The sequence below is a fragment of the Monodelphis domestica genome, chromosome X, assembly GCF_027887165.1.
Source record: "Monodelphis domestica isolate mMonDom1 chromosome X, mMonDom1.pri, whole genome shotgun sequence".
Taxonomy (NCBI): Eukaryota; Metazoa; Chordata; class Mammalia; order Didelphimorphia; family Didelphidae; genus Monodelphis; species Monodelphis domestica.
Genome location: NC_077235.1, coordinates 50,352,311 through 50,373,672, shown reverse-complemented (window position 1 = coordinate 50,373,672; position 21,362 = coordinate 50,352,311). Strand labels below are relative to the sequence as shown.

At 44.4% G+C, this 21,362-nt stretch overlaps 1 protein-coding gene across 1 annotated transcript in view; it reads right to left on the bottom strand.

The window, feature by feature from the left end:
- The window catches only part of GPC4 (glypican 4), a 136,638-nt gene that overhangs the window by 34,698 nt on the left and 80,578 nt on the right, over window positions 1-21,362 (bottom strand). Inside the window, exon 2 of the mRNA XM_007507203.3 lies at window positions 8,318-8,476. Within this exon, the coding sequence (XP_007507265.1) occupies window positions 8,318-8,476 (159 nt within the window). The remainder of the gene's footprint in view (window positions 1-8,317; window positions 8,477-21,362) is intronic.

Below are 21,362 nucleotides of genomic sequence, written 5' to 3'. Positions count from 1 at the left end.
TGAGGATTGATGAGTTTTCATTCACTTAAAATTAAACCCATCATAGGTGCCTCCATCTTTGTTCTCAAGTCCTCCTGTGGTGAAGGAGGAAGATATGGTCACAGTTCTATTGGTGTTGGTCTGAGATGGGGTCTTCCTGAAAGTACAGGGGTTTTTCTCAGGCCCAAAGCCACCACTGAGCTGCACAGTAGTGCAGCAGCTCCATTCTGTTTCTGACCTGGTCCAGGTCTGTCCTTAGATAGACAGATGACCCCATACTCTTGGGGGGAGGCGGTGGCTCACCATCCTGGTGCCAGACTTAGTTTGGTTGCTTGATGGATGAGCTTAGCTCACTACTACTCAGAACTCTGGAGCTCAAGTCATCCAGCAGTTTAAGTTTGCTCAATAGCAGGGATTACAAGGGTGCACCATCAGATCTTGAAAAAATCTTGTTTTGGGGGGAGTGGGATGAGAGATGAAGGTACAATAATAGACCCAATTGGTTCAGAAGTCCTTTTGGACGATCAATTTGGAGTAGTCGTCCAAGTGTCTTTGTCTTTGCCGCCATGGACAGAACCAACGACTTCTACCAATTCCACGTGCTTCTCATGTGCTTTCAGATTCATAAAACTCTCTTCTCAGAACAATGCTATGAGATAGGTAGCATAAATATTTTTAACTTACTTTTACATGTTGGGAAACTGAGACTCTCACTCCTTGAGGCTCAAGTGTTTTACTTGAATCAGATCAACTACTTTACCGGTTGTTGACATGACTTCTAAAGAAGCCAAAGGTGATGGTAGAATTCTCAGTGGGCTCTGGGCTATGAGGAACTATAGCGCCTAATAAAATGAGCCAAAATTTGTCACATTCCAAAACTCCCATTGCTACCCATTTTGTTCATCGAAAAAAAGATGTGGAAAGGACGATATTAGAATTCTGGGTTTGCTCCGTGACTCATTGCAGGGAATGGCCCTGAGTGAGGCAAGCTTGAAGAACAAATCACTTGGGCCCACTGCATATCCAAGCTGAACTGTCCCTATGGAAAATTCCCCCAAGACTAGATCATGTAACCTGATTTTTTCTTGATTCTCCAGATGTGTTCAGATTATGCCTGGGTACCCTTGTACATTTGTGGACCAACTTCTCCAGCAGGCTCAGAGCCCTACTCTGCCTACCCTGACAAGGGCTAGAAGATGCTTTCTTTTCATCAGGCCTCCCAGAAAGAGAATTCGTTGTGTCACTCTGATTTTCCTCTGGGTGGAAGGGAAAGGGGATTTATTTGTAGAGCCGAGAAATAGTGCTTTCCAAGAAAATCAAAGGAAATTCGAGCAACATGAGCAAAGAAGAAAGTTGACCACTTCTAGTCAGGCCTCAGACATTCCTGACTTTCTTCTATCTTCACCATTCCCCGCCACCCCCACCCCCATACACCCAGCATATGCTCAGTGGAAAGCTAACGTGAAATGCCTCTTACCATACAACAGAGAGGGACAAATCAAGACCACGAAACTTATAAAAAACATTCCTAGCTTGTTCGAACCCTTGACTCCAGAAATCCAACTATGAGACCATATCCCAAAGAGGTCATCGAAAGGAAGAAAAGCCCTGTCTGTACAAAATGTTCAGAGCAGCATTTTTTGTGACAACAAAAAGCTGAATATTCAGCCCTGCAGTGGCTGGAGATATTGTGGCATTTGAATGGATGACATGTGTGGCTAATACTGCTTCATAAGGTTATGAAGCATTGGGAGAAACATGGTGGAGACTATTCTGAATTAACAGAGAAGACATGACAAGTGGCTACGCCAGTGACGATGCAGTCAACAGGAAGAGGAACTGACGTTCACTGACACTGATCAAGAGCAGCGCCAAGGATCCGTGCCCACCTGTGCACTGAGCTTTGGACATGTGTGCTTGGGGTCTGTTGGAGTGTGTCTTGTGACAAGACAAAATGTGTCAGTATTTACTAAAAGGGCTGCATACCGAGTGAAATCTGGAAGAAGAAGATTCCTTTCTTTAAAGTTGACATCATACAATTTTAGATTTTAGGAAGGACAGGATCTTGAGATTGTAGACCAAGAATCACTCTTTCAAGTCCCAAATCCTCATTTTAAAGGAGGAAACTGAGGCATGGGAAGGGGTAAATGATTTGTCCATGGTCATCCAAAAGGACCCCAGTGACCATCTGGTACTACATAAAGGAAACAAGAGTCCCAAAGTTAAGCTAGGTGGCACAGTCAATAAAGCCTTCTACCTGTGGTTAGGAAGCCCCTGGTGCAAATTTGGCCTTAGACACTTAGTCGCAATGACCCTAGGCAAGTTACTTAATCTCTGGCTGCTCTAGTTCTCTAATCTCTAAAACTGGGAAAATAATAACCCTAACCTTCAAGGTTTTAGCATATCACTGACGACTCCTGCATGGGGAGGGATATAAATGATAACACCAAGGATAAGAGGGAAAGATGACAGAGGAAGGAAGGCAAGTGGAAAGCATGAGGGCACTACCGGAAGTCATTCAATACTTTAAAAACCTGGTTCTGCCAAAGAGATCCAGGGCACATACACGGCTTCACTGCTCTATGGAGAACTGAAGGAAGGGCATAGGGGGACTGGCCAAATGATGTAGGTCACGGATCTACATGCCACATTAACTTTTCACCTTCAAGAGGTTCCCAGAAAGCATGTAATAGCGTGTCACCCTCCACGTCTGGGCAGGGACAAGAAAACTCAATTTAGCAAAATCTGACTAAGATCCAGGAGGGAAGAATCCTAGAAATGCCAGCCACCTGAGACCAGTGAATCATGAAACTATAGATGTTGAGCTAGAAGAGACAAGGAAAATGAGCTGCTCAAAGTCATAGAAAAGAATCAGGAATGGAGAATAGTAAGGGGCCTGTAAGCTATCTGGTCCAGCCCCCTCATTTTACAGACAAGAAAACCTAGAAAGGCCTAGGAGAGGAAGTGACTTCCCCCAAGTCTCAAAGATGAGATTTGAACTCGCGTCCTCTTAATCCAAATTTGCAGCTCGTTTTGTTGTTGGGTCCCTCATGTAGGTAGTTGGCTATATGCTTTTAGTTTGTTCTTTTGTCTTTTTTTCTCATCACCGGGGACCATGTACCAGGGTCCTGGCCCTTCCACTTAGCAGCTCGCATGAATAACAAGGGACTTGACTCCCATTCTCACCACGACTACTTCCTCTGCCTGAGCTACAGCCTTCATAATTGCCCCTACTCCAAAGGTACTTAATGCAGCCTGTGAAACAGCAGGAAACAACAAGGCTTTAACAGGACAGGACAGGACAGGACAGGACAGCCATTTGGGCTCTCACCAGACCCATTCAGTTATTGTGAACTTGCGCCAGACTATAAAATTCTTTATATGCCTCTTAAGACATTTCAGAAAGAGTCCACTATAGAGATGTCTTGCTGTGGACTCAAGCCGACTTTGTGCCCTTGGGAGGATTTCCCAAGACTCAAGAAGGCAAATGACTGAGAATATAGGAATGACCCAAATCGGTATCTGGTGCTTCAAATCAAGGCAGGGAGGGGGGTCCAAGGCTGTGTGTAGAGAATGTACGCTTTGGCAGTTCCTCCCAAGGAGGGAAGGATCATATGCTTCTAGATCTAAAGCTGGAAGGGGCCTCAGAAAGGCCACGTAGGTCACCCCACTCCTTCCACGCTCTAGTTTAAGAGATGAAAAAACTGAGGCCCAAGGAAGAGAAATGACTTGCCTAGAGAAGGAAGGGAAAGGGCATTAGTGAGCACCTACTGTTTACCAGAAACCATATGAAGTGCTTTTTGTAAATATGAACTCATTTGATCCTCACAACTTGGGAGGTAGATGCTGTTATTATCTCCATTTTGCAGTTGAGGAAACCAAGGTAGACAGAGGCTGAATAACTTGCCTAGTGTCACGTAGCTAATAAATGTCCGAGGTTAGATTTAAACTTCCTAATTCCAGGTCAGACACTCCACGTTCTATGGCAAACCTAGCTTCATAGAGTCACACAGATATTAAGTGGCAAGACTTGAATCCAATCCCACCGCCCTCAAATGGAGTCCAATGGTGCTTCTTCAAAGCCGGGAAGGTAGGAAAGTAGTCCAGTAGAAAGCTTTGGTGTCAGAGAATGTGGGTCCAAATTACCCTCAGATTGCATGACCTTAGACCAGTCAATTGCCCTCTCTTGGCCTTAGTTCCCTCCTCTGTTAAATGAGAGGGTTGGACTAGATGCCTATCAGACTTCCCTCTAGATCTCTGATCCCACCGTTTTCAAAGGCAGAGTTGGGAGCCAAAGACCATTCCTGAAGGCTAACATTGCTTCCTCAGTTTGGGGCCCTCCTCACCTTTTTCCATTCCTTCCCCCTCAGTGTACCACTCACCGGCTTCAGCTATTGATCTTTTCTGTGCTCTTGGGCAAGGCTTGGACTCATCCTCAGCCCCTCAACACTGCAGGGGTGACTGGGCTTTAGGGGAAAACCTTTGGCTGCCTGTTCTGCTTCTCCCTGACTTCTAGCCCCCAAATACTCTTGGCCAACTGAAGGATTCTGGGCAAATTGACATTTCACTACACACAATTTCGGCATCTCAGGGAAAAGCTGCAGTATAGGCCCGTTCTGGTTTCATAACCCAAACCACCATACCTCTCTCCACATCTGCACTCTGCAAAGCCTTCATATACATATTTGTTGCCTTGATTTTCCATGCTCTGCTGCTAATTTCAGCCAGGGAGAAACAAACCTCAGCTCCATGACCTTTTTTTCTGACGTGTTTAAAAACTGATGAATACACACTGATCAACTGTGACGGCCGGAAGGGATGGGCAAACCAAACTGTTTTCTGTCCTTTCCTTGGACATATGTTAGCACTTACTGATACAGTTCGTCTGCAGGACTTGAAAAACAGAGCAGTGTGCTGGAAGTCGGGCTGTGAGAGTGGAAGGAGCCTCCCCTTGGCAGAGAGGTGGTGGACCATAGGTGTGGAACGAGCCATACACTGGCAGATGTGGCCAAAATAATGAATTTGTCTAGCTTACTCAACTTGCCTCTTTTCTCAAGGCGGGGAGGATTCTGGGTTTTTGTTTTGTTTGGGGGGTTCCCACTGGGGAAGGGTGGCAGTAATGGGTTTTTAAAATCCTGACCTTCTGCCTTGGAATCAATACTGTGCATCTGTTCTGAAGCAGAAGAGTGGTAAGGGCTAGGCAATGGGGGTGAAGTGACTTGCCCAGGGTCACACAGCTGGGAAGTGTCTAAGGCCAGATTGGAACCCAGGACCTCCCATCTCTAAGCCTGGCTCTGTCCACTGAGCTGCCCCAACAATAACGTTTTTTAAATAAGATGAATAGAACTTTTTTGTGCAAGGCATCCATCTTACAAGGCTACTAGGAGGCAGAAGGGGAAGAAATGCCTAAACCAGCCACCCACTATACAAGAAGATTCCCTCAGAGACATTGTCTCCTTAGGGTACACCCTCTGGCCCTGTGGTGATGTGAGGATCTTGGGCCAAGGGAGGGGAGGCTTCACAGACATAAGGATCCCTGGTCACTTGGAATCCCAGGCCCTTCTCTGGGCACAGAGGCCAGTGTGGTGTGCTGTGTTCTCTGATCAGGGCTCCACATTCTGAGAAGGCCTCTGACAAGCCTTAACACGTCCAGGACAAGGAAGAGACTGGAGCCATTTAACCCTTGCATGCCTCAGGCAAGAAGGCGCTAAGATTATAAGTTGCAGACAATTCACAATCTGCTGATGATTGAGAGGGTTCCTGCCCCAAGCAAATCACAGACCCTTGACAGTTAATGAACATGGTATAAGGGATACAGAGATAAAAAAGAACTTGATTTCTGCACACAGAGAGGCTGAAAATCTAATGAGGATGGGGGTTGGGGTGCGGGGACAAACACATGAGTAGTGTCCCAGAAGTGACCAGGAGACTAGGCAAGATACCACAAGAAACCTGAGGAGAGAAAAGATCACTTCCATTTGGGAGCAAGGGATATCAGGGACAGCTGATGAAGGAAGGAAGGAACTGAAGGAAGTTGAGCTGAGCCCTGGAGAGAGAAATGTTCCGGGTAAGATACTAGGTATTGTTTTCACGGACGAAAAGCAATAAGGACTCGGCATTGGGGGTTAAGTTACTTGCCTCAGGTTCCACAGCTAGGAAGTGTCTACATCCAGATTTGAACACAAGATCTCTATCTACCAAGTGACCTAGCTGCCCCTAGACCTGTCTTCTTGATCTTTATTTCTTCCCCCAGCCAGTGCTGGAATATCTGGACCAATTCTGACTTTTAAATAAATATCTAGGTCAATTGTGAAGTATGTTAGTTACAAAGATTATCACCAGAATAAACAGTGATGAATTTCATTTTTGAAAAGCAGATAATCTAGACCTGTTTTGGCAAACCTATGGCACACATTCCAGAGCATGCCTTCTCCAAATGTGCCCGAGGGCATTTCTCACATGACTTGCCCCCCTGCCCAGTAGCCCAATGGGAGCATTTCCTCCCTCCCCTGTCTGGGGTAAGGGGATGGGGCAGGAGGCACTCACATGCTGCCTGAGGGTTGCAGTTTAGGCACTTGGTCTCTAAAAGGTTCACCATCACTGCTCTAGATCATTCTATCTTTCACACATCTGGTTAACAGTAAGTTTGGACCTCTAAGATATTTATGTTTTGAAGAAATACTATCGAGCTTCCCCATACTCTGCAACTAAGTTTTGATCAAAGAATGGTAGACCTGGAAAGAATCTATTCTACGGATAAGCCCGTTGAGGGCCATAAAAGAGGAGGGACTGGTCCTAAGTCACAAAGGTAGTAAATGGCAAGTTAGTTTAAACCTCACCCAAATCTCTGGTCTCTAAGATCAATACTCCTGCAAATAAAAAACAGTGGCGTCCATTTCAGTTATTGGTCCATGGCTTTGGGGTAGGAAGAGGCTTTAGGATGTGACTTGCCCACAAATCACACAAACTGAAGTGTATTAAACACACACACATATATATAAAACTATTTCATTACATTTGCAACCCTCTATGTTTCATTTTGTGCATTTATAAACATTATTCTACCAAGTTTCCATAGGCTTCAATAGACTTCCATAGGGGTCTATGATACAAAAAAGTTTAGGAATCCTAGATAGAGACAGCTGCCACATTTTATAGATGAGGAACAGGAGACCTAGAGAGATTAAGTGACTTGCCTAAGGTCACATGGTCAATTAGTAACTGAACCCAGGTTTTCTAGACTCCCAGTCTAATACTCTATCACTTCACAAGTACATATCCCAAGTCAACTTCCAATTTTCAGGTAAGGAGCTGGGGAAGAAATACCCAAGAGATGGCCTTACCTAGTTTGTGCCAATCTTAGCAATCAAGCTTTGGACAAAGACATATTCTGCTTTCAAACTTCTAGTATAGAACAGGGAAGCTATACCATGTAGAGTCACATGGAAACATAAAACCGAAGGAGTTACAATTCCATGTTTTGGACTTTTAAAATTCAAATCCTCGGGCGGAAATGAGGTATATGACAGTAAGGAAGGCAAGGGCAGGAATGAAATATAATTCAAAATAGGGACTGATCACATGATCTTGTAGATAAAGGAAACTCTCAGATGACCAAATTTCCTCCTCCAGTGTAAGCCAACACCTCTTTGCAACTAAAAGTCTTGGCAAATTTCCTAGAACCCTGAGAAGTTAAGAGGCACTGACTTCCCCAAGGTCACCCAGCCAGTATAAGTTAGGGGTAGGACTTGAACACAAGTCTTCTGGTATGATGCCTTTCATTTTCACTTTGCAGATGGGAAAACTGAGGCCCAGAGAGTTTTAAGTGACTTGTCCAAGGTTACGTCACTAGTAAGGGGCTAGAATAGGCAGCCAAAAGTCAGGTCTTTAAGACTCCAAAGCCACTGCTCATTCTACCAAGTGATAGCTGCATTAAGCTTGGACATCTCATTTCTCAGTGAAAACCTCAATGACGGATCATTCAGCTTTCTAATGGCATAATGATAGTGGCCCAATCAGTCACAAATATGTCTATTACCTCACCCACACAATGGGCCAATCCCAACCATTATCAACATCTCCTACCTCCCCCTACCTTAAGAAAGTAGATCTTTGGGGCAGCTGGGTGGCTCAGTGGATTGAGAGCCAGGCCTAGAGACGGAAGGTCCTGGGTTCCAATGTGGCCTCAGATACTTTGTCAGCTGTGTGACCCTGGGCAAGTCACTTAACCCTCATTGCCTAGCCCTTACCGCTCTTCTGCCTTGGAGCCAATATGTATTGGCTCCAAGACGGAAGGTAAGGATTTTCAAAAAAAGAAAGAAAGAAAGTAGATCCTTACCATCAAATTTTTCATATCGGGAAGCAAACATGTTCTGCAGAGCGTTGCAGTGCTCTCCAACAGCAGTGCGAAAATCCTCTTTGCTCTGCTGGCGGTACTTCTCCTCCATTGCTTGAGAGCAGCATGTGTAACCTCGAGCACAGATCTTCAGATGATCTCCTGGAAAGAACAGAATACAGATGCTGGTTCACTAGCATAGCCACTAGTCAGTGGAAAGTCTGGCCTATGCACTCAAGGATGTAAAAGAATTCTGGGGACTCACTGGTGAAAACTACTTTTCAGAAGAAACCTTTGAACTTATATGAGGTGGAAAGACAACCAGTTACCATCAGAGACAGTCATTTCATATTTCAGGAGTGTGGAGAACATGCAGGTAAGAAGGCATTTTAGCAAACAGACTAGAGACTTCTTTGGGATGACACTACATTTAGCCTGTCCCTAGCCCAAGCCTGAATTCATGATTCATCCACCATCCACATATATAAATGTTGGAATGGTCTATGGTTTCCATAACATGAGGAGCTCCTGGTGTGGGGCTCTGACTTACTAGATAAGGTCTAGGCCAGTGATGGCAAACCTATGGCATGTATGCCAAAGATGGCACACAGAGCACTGTCTGTGGGCATGAGACTACCACCCTGGCCAGAGTTCATTACTAGAAAAGCAGAGGGACATGGGAAGAGCTGCTCCTTCCCCCCCACCATTGTGCCTGATGACATTTTTTCACATTCCCTGCCCCTCTTCCCAGCAGCCCCATGAGAGCAATAAGGTGGGTGGTTCATAGGCAGCAGAGCTGGAGGGGAGCAGAGCGGAGCTCTTGGGCTCCTCCCATCTCCCTCTCTACACTCACCACGGATATTCCTTACTTCACCTGCCCCTCTGCCCAGCAGCAGAATGGGAGCTCTTCTTCTCTCCCCTGTGTGGGGTAAGGGGGGAGCAGGGCACACCTGGCACTTGGTGGGGGGAAAAGCATATAGTCTTGTGGGGGGAGCACGGTACTTGGTCTGGGTGGGTGGAGTGGGTACAGGGCCCAGCACTCCATCTCTAAAAGGTTCACCATCACTGGTCTAGGAACTGAATGGTCTTAAGGAAAAAGGAAAATTTGGAGAGGGAAGTTTCAAGTTGATTAATGAGTTTGGAAGGCAGTTTGCAGAGGGTTGAGGAGTGAGCAGGGAGGCAAGTGGAGGTAAGGAGCAGAGATGACTTTTTCAAGGAGTTTGGCTGAGAAAGAGGAGAGATCTTAGATGATAGATAGCTTCTTGGCGGTAACAAGGTTAGAAGTTTTCCTGAAAGACTAAAAGGAGTAGGTAACCTAAAAAGAGCATTTAAATGGGGGAAGAAATAGAAGAAGTAATAATATGTCTTGAGGTAACTTTTTTAAAAGGAGACACTTGAATGAAAAAGTTCTATTTGGTCCAAGTGAAGCCACAAACCAACTGAAAACACAGATTGGAGGGCGATGGAAATAGGGAGAACTTGGGAACCCCAAAGAGGAAGTATAGGGAGCAGCCTTTGGTGGGGATCATACAGATCAGACCTCTCATTGTGATGGAGGAAAAGGTGCAAATCCCAGCTCTGTCACTTAGGAGCAGGTCGTCTTGGCCACATCAGTCCCCTTCTCTAGAACAGTCCCCTTCTCATCTGTACAACGACCCAGTTGGACTGGCTGACTTCCAAGTTGTCTCCCAGCTCTAAATCTAGATGTCTACAAGTTTTGTAAAGTATTTCCCTCATAATCACCCTATGAGGGAGGTAGTATAAGGATTATTATCCCATTTTTCAGATGAGGAAACTAAAACCCAAAGGACAAGCCATTTGCGCATGGCTCTATCACCAGCAACCGCCCTCCCCCCCCCAACCCTCAAGTGGCACAAAACAAAAATCCACCCCCTCCCCAGGTCTGCAAATTCACAGCAGGAATTTTCACTTGCATTCAGGGCCATATTTAGCAGGGAAATTAACCCACAGTCTCTGTCTGAGTTTCTGGCCTGTGGTTTTTATTCTGCTGTATTCATCTTACCTCTAACAATAAGGTAGCCCCCCCAAACAGTCATTGTGTTTGAGGGTATTTGTGAAAGAATGCCCCCAGCACCACAGGCTAAGAATAGTCAATGGAGATGTTCAAAGTGGAAGCAAATACAGACCGACTCAAATGAACAACTGTGCTAATAGAGGGCTGGATAGCTTACGCAGTGGTGGCTGTGGCCCCAGCTACGACCCATCCGCTGCATGTGACCTGCTGACTTCCCAGATTCTTTTCAAAGGCTCAGCTGTGAAATGCAATGAATTCCCAAGGATTTTTGGAGAGTGGAGCAAGACGCTTAATGGGCTAGGAAAAGAATCGATGTCCACCTAATCCTGACTGGGGTCCTCAAAAACACTGAAGGGCCACTTGGAGACGACTAAATCCAAGAACAAAAAAAAGCCCCCGAAGGCCAGAAAATCCCAAGAGGCAGCGGGCGGTAACAGCAGCAGCAGCAAAGAGCCATTGCGTCCATTGAAGAAGGCACCACACACCCACTGGTAGATACTTAGCCGGAGAGATTCTTCGAAAGTGAGATGCAATAAGAAATGTTACTTGCAAACAGCTATAAAAAAACAGATGGCAAAGTTTTCACTGGCATATATAAACAGGTCAAATGGTGAGAAGGGAAAACCGAGAGACTGCTTATGTGCTCCACTGGAATCAATTATAGCAAGAAAGCAAGAAGGCCCCCAGTGGTGAACTTCCAGGAGGCCATGAACAAGAGTAGCCAAAGGATGGACACGATCGGCATGGATCGATTAAGATTTAGATTACAGGAAGGATCCATATCACTGCAATCACCAAAATCACTCCAATAGTACTTGTGCTGCTGGTATTTTACATCCTGATTCTTTGCGCAAGTGGTCACCCACACTGGCAATGTGGCAACTCTCCTCCCCTGATAGAATCCCTGCTTCCTTCAAGAAGCAGCTCAAGTGCCGTCTCCTAGACCAGGACGTTGATGTTGCCCCAGTGCAGGTATTCGCTCTCTCAAAATTTTTTTGTATTTAATTATCTGCATGTGCAACTGTTTTCATCAAGTTCAATGATTAAAGTCCACAATGACGGGGACTTCAATTTATCTGCCTTCCCCCAATCAATATTGCAAGTGATCTGAAGGGCAATGGAGGAATTCATGGTGGGCATAAAAAGCCTGTAGTATAGGGGACAGCTGGGTGGCTCAGTGGATGTAGAGTCAGGTCTAGAGATGGGAGGTCCTGGGTTCAAATATGGCCTCAGACACTTCCCAACTGTGTGACCCTGGGCAAGTCACTTCACCCCCATTGCCTAGCCCTTACTGCTCTTCTACCTCGGAACCAATACACAGTAGTGATTCTATGACATTAAATAAGGGTTATTTTTTTTAAAGCCTATGGTATACTGCCCTCTGTACTTTGCATGCAAAAAGTGATAGAGAAGATATAAGCAGGGAAACATATGGTAGAAAAGGAAGTAGAGAGAGGCAGTCCATGTATCACCTTAATGCCCAGAAAATGTCAAAAGGCCTAGAGAAGGGCCTAGAACCCGTGTGGGGTAGATATTCCATGGAGGACTGATGGGTGGGAAAACATGGTAAAAGATCTCACAGGATAAAAAATCAAGGATGGGTGGCCATGTGCAGTCATGGTAGCAGAATCACCACTGAAAGCATTACCAGATTCTTGAAAAGGCAACAGCGCTATAGTGCAAAGATGAGAGAATTGGATATTAAAAAAACCCGAGTTCAAGTCCTGACGCTGCTACCCACCCACACCAGGTGTCTGAGGACTGTACTTCCTCCTGCACCGTCTCATCTCCCAGGTCCCTTCTAGCTCAGACTTTGTATGATTCTGCATGACATCAGATATTATTCCACATGGCGGTATATTAGGTGCTATAAAAATGCCAATGGAACGGCATCGTATTTTTGTTCCACCAATTCATCCAGGACTCCAGGTGCGGAATTGGAGGTTAGAAACTGAAACCAAATATAAATCAAATCAAGGATTTATATTATAATCTGTTGAATGAGAAGGTATCTGAGAGGAGAGAGTTAAGGAAGGTCTAGCCTGTGTGCCTCCCCCCCGCCCCCACTAATAGTTTTAGAAGGAAAGAGAAAGAGAAGAGGGCAAAGGAAATGTTACTACTTATAAGATGAGGGCATCAATACTTATATTACCTATATTTTACAACAAAATCTAGAGAAAAAAGTACTGTTATTGGGTTTTTAATTAAAATCATTACTTTCCATCTTGGAATCAATACTATATATTGGTTCCAAGGTAGAAGAGTGGTAAGGGATAGGCCATGGGAGTCAAGTGACTTGGCCAGGGTGATACAGCTGGGAAGTATCTGAGGCCAAATTTAAACCTGGGACCTCCCATCTCTAGGCCTGGTTCTCAATCCACTAAACCACCCAGCTGTCCCCACTGTTATTGTTAAGTATAGTTGGAGAAGACTTTTAGAGGGTCTCAAATAGAATTCCAGTAATGACTCGTATTCTAGAGGAGACTGAGTTCATTAATCTAGAACAAAGGGCCCAGAGGGAAAGGGTGCTTACTTAGTTTGAGTTTTCCCAAGCTCCTACCACTTCCATTTTCTAAGCTCAAGCAGGGAAGAAATCTGATCTCCAGAAAACTTTAAGATTTTCAAAGTTCAAATTCAGGTAGTTTTTCTAATCACTGAGACCCTAACTTTGTCATACTCTCTCCTCTTCCTCTAACTAAAGATCTTTGCTGCAAATTCAAAAAGCTACAAACAGATCTGGTTTCAGGGATTCACAAAGCCTGACAAGGTAAAAGAGACAAGTACTCGTCTCCCTTTCCAAGTTACTGAGGAAATTCAGGAGACAATCACAACCCTCTAATTCCTGGAAACAGAATGCCTGCCTCCATAGATTTTCAATAATTGGGGGGGGGGGCGTAGTGGAATGGAATGAGGGACCGTAGAGAATGTGTGCATTAATCCAGCCTCCCTCCTTCCAAAGGGTGAATGTGCAATCGCTTCAGGGAGAAAAGAAATCAGGCCTCAACAAAGTATATAAATCATAGACCAATGCTTCACAGATTTTTCAAGATTAGGAACCCTCTTTTAAGGTCAAACCACTTCATTTCACAGATCTCCCCCCCCCACTCCTCTCTCTCTCTCTCTCTCTCTCTCTCTCACACACACACACACACACACACGCACACACACATGCACGCACAGAGTTGTAGTTGTGGTACAGTGAAGAGGGCTGGATTTAGTCAAAGATTTGAATCCCATCTTTGCCACTAACTTGTTTTGTGATCTTGGGCAAGTCACTTACTCTATGCTTCAAATTCATCCTCTATAAATTGAGCAAGTTGGACTAGATGTTCCCTTAGGGGTGTCTTTAGTTCTAAAGTCCTATGAACCTAGTAATAGCCACTGATTGATAGAACACACATGCTGTTGAGCCAGAAGCATAATCTCCCTTCAAATGTGGGAAATGCTATTGGAAGTCTCGAGGCTGGGCACTGTGGTTGTAAATAAGGGCATAAACCAATCTCTGTCAGGAAAAATGGTGGATTGGGCTTATTCTGGTGAAAGCATGGCTCCAATTCCCAACAAATAAGGACACCCACTTTCCTCACTGTTAATTGGCATGATAACAATAAATGGGGAGAAAGAATTTAAGGGTGTAAGCAAAAGCAAAGGCCCAAACAATCCTTATTTGATGCCAACAGGGTGTTAGCAAGCCTCCCCCCATCCCCGCTAAAAATTAGCCAAAGAGGAACTGAGATAATGAATAGCTTTAAGAAATGAGCAGGTTAGCAAAACCCAGGAGGAAATAAGGGAGATAAGCCCCCGTCACAATAATGACAGAATGTCTTTGTGCCTATTTACCAGTGCATACTTACAATCTGTAGAAACAGAATTACAAAATCCTCTTAAAGGACCTAAAAAGAATGACTGAAATCTTCACGGTACTCAGAGATAGGCCGCACCAATCTGATACAAGTGGCGATACTACCTACATTATGGATTTGGTGCTAAACAAATCAGCACTAAGGGAATGCTTTATTAAGCGGGGAGTGGGGAGAGTCCAGAATCTCCAGGAAAAGAATGAAAAATAGAAATGGATATCCAATACCAAAATGCATTCCATCACAGAGATGTGGTCGAAAGATAGAAACAATTTTCAAAGGAGCTACAATTTCTCAGCAGTCAGAGGAAGACTGTTCCAAATAACTAATGAGAGAAATGCAAATCAAGATAACTTTGAAGCTTCACCTGATACACTGGAACCTGGGGGGAGGGATGGCAAAAGATGAGAATAGCCAATGGAGCGGGGCTGGTTTGAGAAGCAATGGATACTACGAGCACAGTGTTGACAGAACTGTGAATTCTTCCACCCATTCTGGAATTAGGCAGAGCAAGTGAATCAAATGGCTACATCCCTTGCCTGAGCTTCTCCGACCTAGCCCCAAATAGATAAAAAGCAGTCTGTTCTATAGTAAAGAACTGGAAACAAAGTAGATGCCCAATGTGCTATCTGAATAAAGCACATAGGGATAAGGAAAGCCAAAGAGGAAGCATTCAGGGAAGAACAAAATGAGCGATACATTAGGTTGACTGTAAACTCCTCGCTCGCGAGCAGTGACTGTCTTTCACCTTTTGGTTTTGCATGCCCAGTGTTTAGCATAGTGCCTGGCACACAGTAGGTGCTTAACAAAGGTACATGGAGAAGATGAAAGCAGTTAGGAGGACATTATCAACCTGTCGATGGAAACATTACCCAAGGAAATGAATTTGAATATTGTATAATTACAGTAACTATGCTTGGAACTGAAGAAGAGCTAGAATGGACCTCGCTCTCTTCTCAGCAGAGGTGAGGGACGAGGCAGATACGGGATATGCCACACTTTACACACTGGACTCAAATGAGATCATGAACTGCCTTTTTAGCTCTCTCTCTTCTTTGTCATTAGCTGTAAGAAGGCATGATTCATCGGCTGGTATTAAAACAAAAGGTATCTAAAAATATATGGATCTGTTGGACAAGACGTAAAGAATGGCTGCCTTTTTTCAGGAGTGAGGACTAGAGATGCAAAAATGAAAGCTTGATTAGTAAGATAAGGCATGTGCTGGCTTCCTTTGCCAAACTTTCCTTCTTTATTCTAAGAGCAAATTCTAGTAGAGGGTGTCATTTGCAAGTGACCCTCTTAAAATTGTAGTTAATTAATCCTTCTCAGTCCTGGTGTCCCTGGCTCCAGTCATCGGCCATCCTTGCTGCTCAGATGCAGGATTTCTGTGAGCTTCTATTCCCCCTCTTTCCGGAGGCCTTCTGGAGTACAGAAGGCAAGCCCCAAGTTTTCTCCCTATTCTGCTGTCCCAGAAGAAAAGCGCCACACTGTGCTGTGGTTCCATTCTATCCAGGGATTCTCCCATTGCTCAGATGACTTCCTGCATCTTCTCTGGAGAATAGTCTTTAGAACCGGTTTACAAGTCAGCCTCATGCTACCAGCACTGAATTGTGGGGGAATGGAAGAACAGAGAGGAGGTTCATCTGAATGAGTCCTTTTCGTTGGTTAGACTTTACTACAAATGGCTTGTGGCACTTAGTTGCCACATAAATCAAATCCACCCTCAGAGGGTGACTTGCTGCATGCAAGGGGATGCCAATGAAGGCACCGTTGGCTCTGAAGGCCAGTCCCAGGGAACACTAGATCTCAATGATGGGCGCTAATGTATCCACTCTCACTATAGGTTTCTATTCTAATTATTACATGACAGTAAGCTTTTAACTCATTATGGATAACGGTTATTATTACTGCTTTTAGAAAATAATGGAACACGAGACTGCAACCACCACTTAACATAGAAAACCTCTTCCATCATCCAAGAAACCTTACCCAACTCTAAGATCAATGGGCAGAATCAAGCCCATTAGTTTACCCTATATTCTGAGGTAAGCACCAGAAGAGTAATTCTGAGTATGAAGATAGCTCTTCACCTCTTTTCTCTCCACTCTTCTAAGTTCTGTAACTTCACCTCTTTTCTCTCTGTTCTTCTAAAATCTGTAACTTCAACATTCTTACCAAGCAAAGCCACAAAACTGTATCCAAGTTTGGAATTGGACTTGGAACAAGTCCAGCCAAAAGATACAAAAGCCCAAGCCATCCTGTTCCACGTACTGATGGGAGACAAGTTTCCTCAAGGTTATCAGGAAAGCATTGCCATCACCAAGAAATTCTCAGAATTCAAGAATTCTATCTAGAAAAAGAAAAATGAGATTCGGAAACTGGATTGCCAACTGTATCAAACATCCTTCAGAAATCACAGGCAGAAGGCAATAAAATAATGGAGGAAGCACTGCTGGTTCTGTTCTTCTCACCTCATTACATGCCTCTGACAGCACTTCGCACATAATCCTCACCGCCCTTCTGCTTGCAGAGATGCAGCCTTCTCGCTCTAATCCAAATCAGGCACCAAAGCCACTCTCGATCAGTCCCTGACCCTGACCATGAAGGGTCTTCGGCTGGTTTTGTACCACAAGATCAAAGTTCTAGTAAACTACTGTGGTACAGGACAAAACTCCGAGAACACAGATGGGGGAATGGACCATGTGCTACGCAGTTCTGTGGCTATGGCTTTCCAGGCCATGGGCTGATGGCTCCCTACTACTGGACAGAGTTATCTTGCCTTAGAGGCAGCATAATATAGCTGGTGGAAAGAACATGGGAGATCTTGACCTCCCGGCACACATAAGCAACAATGTCAATGCCTTTGAGCCTCAGTCAGTCTGCTTGGGACTCAAACAAATCGAACAACATCTGTACTACCTAATTCACTGGATTCCTGATCTCACTGAGGAAGGCACTCCCCAATCTCCACCCATTGAGGCTTGCTCATCCCAGTCAATTCCAACCTTTGGATTTGCATAAATCATCCATAGAGAAACTAGCCAGTGCACTGGTCTGGATTTCTGAGAATACTAAACTGTCCCTCAGCCCTTGCTCCTGTTGACAGACTGGATTTCTCTAACTTTTTCATTTCTCCTCATGCCCACATCAGCCACTGGTCCACCATTTCTCTCTACGTTGCCAGTTTGGACTCTTTGGAGATTGTAGTGGTGATTCACAGCCATTCGGCATCATTGGAATAATGAAAATGAGGGGCATGGGGGACAGTGAAGGAGCCTGAAAGTCGATTGAGTCCCTTGAGTGTTAAGGGGGAGATCACAAAATGTCAACTACAAAAATGGAGACTTTGCTATGAACTACCCCCTTCACATCCTTTAGGAATTCAAGAATAGAAAGAAGTAGACCCAGAACTAAGCCCTGGGATACTTCCCCCATTTCCTACTCCAGGGACCTTATCCCTACCTTTATTATCCATCTCTTAAGCTAGGCTCCATAATATGATCAAACAGTCGCTGAAACCCCCACAGTGCCTCAGTTTCTTGAGCTTACTCAAATCTTATCAAAAAGGTTATCAACTATCTGAAAAGCAAAACAAAAATGGATAGCACGTCTTTCCCCTCCATATCACACATTTACCTCCTCAGTACATTCTAATCAATTAACCAGGAATTCTCTTACAAAAACAATGCTATCTTCCCCCTCAGCAGACCATGTTTAAGCCGTCAGAGTTTGGGGCCAGTGGATCTACAATCTCACTATTGCCCCGGTCCTGTCAATTTATGATCATCGAATGCATCACTTTAGGCCTACAACATCTGGCACAATTTAGTACAGCCTCCAACTTGTACGGTACATTTCAAGGAAACGCCCTAGCATCTCTCTCTGGTGTGAATCAAGACCAAGGATCCAAAAGCAACTCTGACCTACCATGATGACATGAAAATGTGGCCAAAGCCCCAGGACAGTATCTATCAAGTCCCGTCACATGCCAGATGTACTGTACGGACACAAGAAATTACATAAGGCCTACTCTCTACCCCACTGCAAGTTGAGAAATAAACAAAAGCAGATTTTGGAAGGGGGGGATGATTTTTGTAGCTTTTAGAGATGTCCTCTTCCTTTCTCTCCATGATTGTCATGCCCCTCCATAGCTCAAATGAAGTAGAACAGCAGAGATTTCTGTTATTCGCATCAATCCAGATGAGAACTTTCACCTCCATTTGGGGCACAGACTACAAGTTGTTTCTGGAGCCGACCAGGGAAATGGATCTTACACAACGAGGTTGTTCTGAGCTATCGGAGGCCCTGCTGCCCTCATTCTGAATTGTCTTCAAACCAGAGAACTAAGTGAAAGGGAGCTCTTGTTCTAGGTATAGGTTATCCTTGGAAGCATTCAGATCACATTAAGGAATTTTGACAGAGGTACAGTAAGGGCATCACTAGACAAAATAAGTGATATACTCAAATGTATTCAAATCCTACCAAAACAGCCACGTAAAGCTATCAGGGTCATTAGTGCTGACTTGATCTAAGCAGCACAAACAAGGTCAGTCCTTACCTAGCCAAATGGAGACAAGCACTCTTATACTACCATTTTCTGCTGTTCCAAACCACTGGAGCAAAATTCACCAACTTCAAAAAAAACCCTTCAAAGGTTCCTGAATTGACTCAATGGTCCTTTATTGAGCACTAAGTTCATTTTTTAGTCTGCTTAATTCAAGTCAAGGGTAACTCTAACCATTTGAATTCATGTCAACCATGCTATGAGGGGTAGTTTTTTTCCTTAAATAAATTGCTGACGTTTTGGGGCCTTTATTTCTATGGATTTCTTTTGAGTTACTGAATGTCAGTGTGAAAAAGGGACCATTCGGGATCATTTAGTCCAACCTTCAATCTACAGGCCAGTAGAGAAAACGACAAATTCGGAATCAGAGGATGTGGGTTTGAATCATACCTCTTCTATTGAATATCTCTCACTTGGGCAAGTCCCTTCCCCTTTCAAGGTCTCAGTTTTTCCAGTTTTCCAGTGTTAAATGAAGCGTTGGGTCTAACTAGGGTTCCTTCAAGCTCTAGATCTAGGATCCACTGATTTTTATTAAAATAACTATAATAATAAAACTCAGAGTGGGCAAGTGGCATTCCTAAGGTCACACAGCAAGTTAGCAGCAGAGCCAGGCTTCTCCTCTCAGTCCAGCGCTTTTTAGATTAAACCTAATCAGTTTACCTTTACTGTCATTAACTACTTTGAATCCCAACTTTCCTTCCCATTCTTAGGCAACTCCCTTCCTTGGCTGGGCCTCAGTTTCCTCTGTTCAAATGAAAGGGTAATAAGACCAGATGATGCTTACAGTTTCCTCCAGCTCTAAATCATCTTTCTTGCTCTTGTTTATATCAATGCTTCTTAACTTGTGAACATTTTACATTATATACACACCTAGATTTCAACATAATTTGCTTCCCTAGAATCATTCCATTTACTTTATTTCATGAATTCAGAAACCCTATTACAAGAAAGGAGCCAGAGGTTTTCCCCAGTAGATTGCCAAAAGGGTCCATGACCCAAGAAAAGTAGAGAAACTCCCATCTAAGTGGAACAATTCCTAGGTATTCCACGCTCTGAAACCCTACACAGGCTGTTGTCATGCAGGTCTTTGGCCTGGCTGTCATGCTCTTTTCCCTACTCCTTTTGAGTTTTCCTTTTATAATGATGACTTCAGTCTTAGGGACTGAACGAACATGTAATTAATATATTTATGATCTTTAAAGGCTCGCTTCGGGCTGTTTGCACAGCAGGATGGAAAGGAGTGGCTTCTTTGTCAGCTGGATGACAAGAAGAGAGCAACAAGGCAGGCAGCCACTTGCAATGTGCTGTCTCACAAGCCCCTGCAGGCCTGCCCAATGCTTGGCCAACCTCAGAGACAGAGCTCCCAAACAGAGGCCCCAGGTTCACCATGGAGAGACAGAGACGGAGACAGATTTGGGAAGAGGAAGAGCAAAAGGGAGAGAATGAACAATGAGAAAGTGAATGAGCAGAGAGAAGAGAGAACAAAATAAGGAGGCGAGATGGGAGGACAAATGGAGAGAGAGATAGAGAGAGACAGAGACAGAGAGACGCATCAGAAGGAGGGAGACACAAAGCCAGGTAGAGGGGAGAGCAGAGATGAAGAGGCTAACAGAGAGAAAAAGAGAATCCAAAATGCAAAATGGAAGGAGAAAGATGGAGGAGAGAAAGAAGCAGTAAGATGGATTGGAAGGAGCCCTTTGGATGCCACAAGTCTCTTTCAGTCGTAATTAGCAAAGGGCCAGAGAAGGCTTCATGAACTTCTTGCTGGAGGGCCCAGACTTTGAAATGACAGCAGTTGTAAATAGCCAGATGTGTTGGCTGTGGCATATTGCCAGTGATGACCCATGCTCCAAGAAGAGGATACCAAACAAAAAATGTCTGACCACAAAAGGAGGTGGGATGGTCACCTAGCCAGAGCAAAAGCTGCTAGATCTTGAGTTCTGTGATGAACGGTGGCACCCAGGAAATGCAATTCTTCACATAAAATAGGGCCTGCAGCCGTGTTGTTTAAGCCCCTCTGTGAGGCATTTACAGGAGAACATAAATGAGAATTGCACCAGATGACAAGGTCTGACTGGGGAGCAATCAGCCCCATTGGAGAGAGTGACCACACATGGATGAGATCCTGGCTCCATTGAGATATTGAAGTGTAAGAAGACAATGTCTGGAAAAACTCACCAGCTGGAAGGGGTCAATTTTTCTGAGGTCTTCCCAATTGTGAAAGACCCAGGCTTAGAGCTCAACATCGCTTTGGCCAGCCCGAGTCCAGCCTCCTAGGCTAGAAAAAAGAAGGGGGCCTCTTTTTCTTTGAACACACAGACATCAGGGGTCATCAACGGGCACTCACTCTGTCCAAGTGATTGCTAGAAAGCTGAAGGTTTTGTGACAGATGCTAGCTACTTTGCCAGAGAAATGGGGCTACAAGGAAGAAAACCTTAGGGGGAGGGAGTACATCTGGCCATTAGCAGGCCAGGTTTTAAAAAGAGAGTAGTACATTTTTCACTGAAAGCTTTATTTCTTAGAATATTTTCTTTTTATTGGCAATATAATCTGGCTTAAAATTTTAAAATGACCATCAAGAAAAAGTAA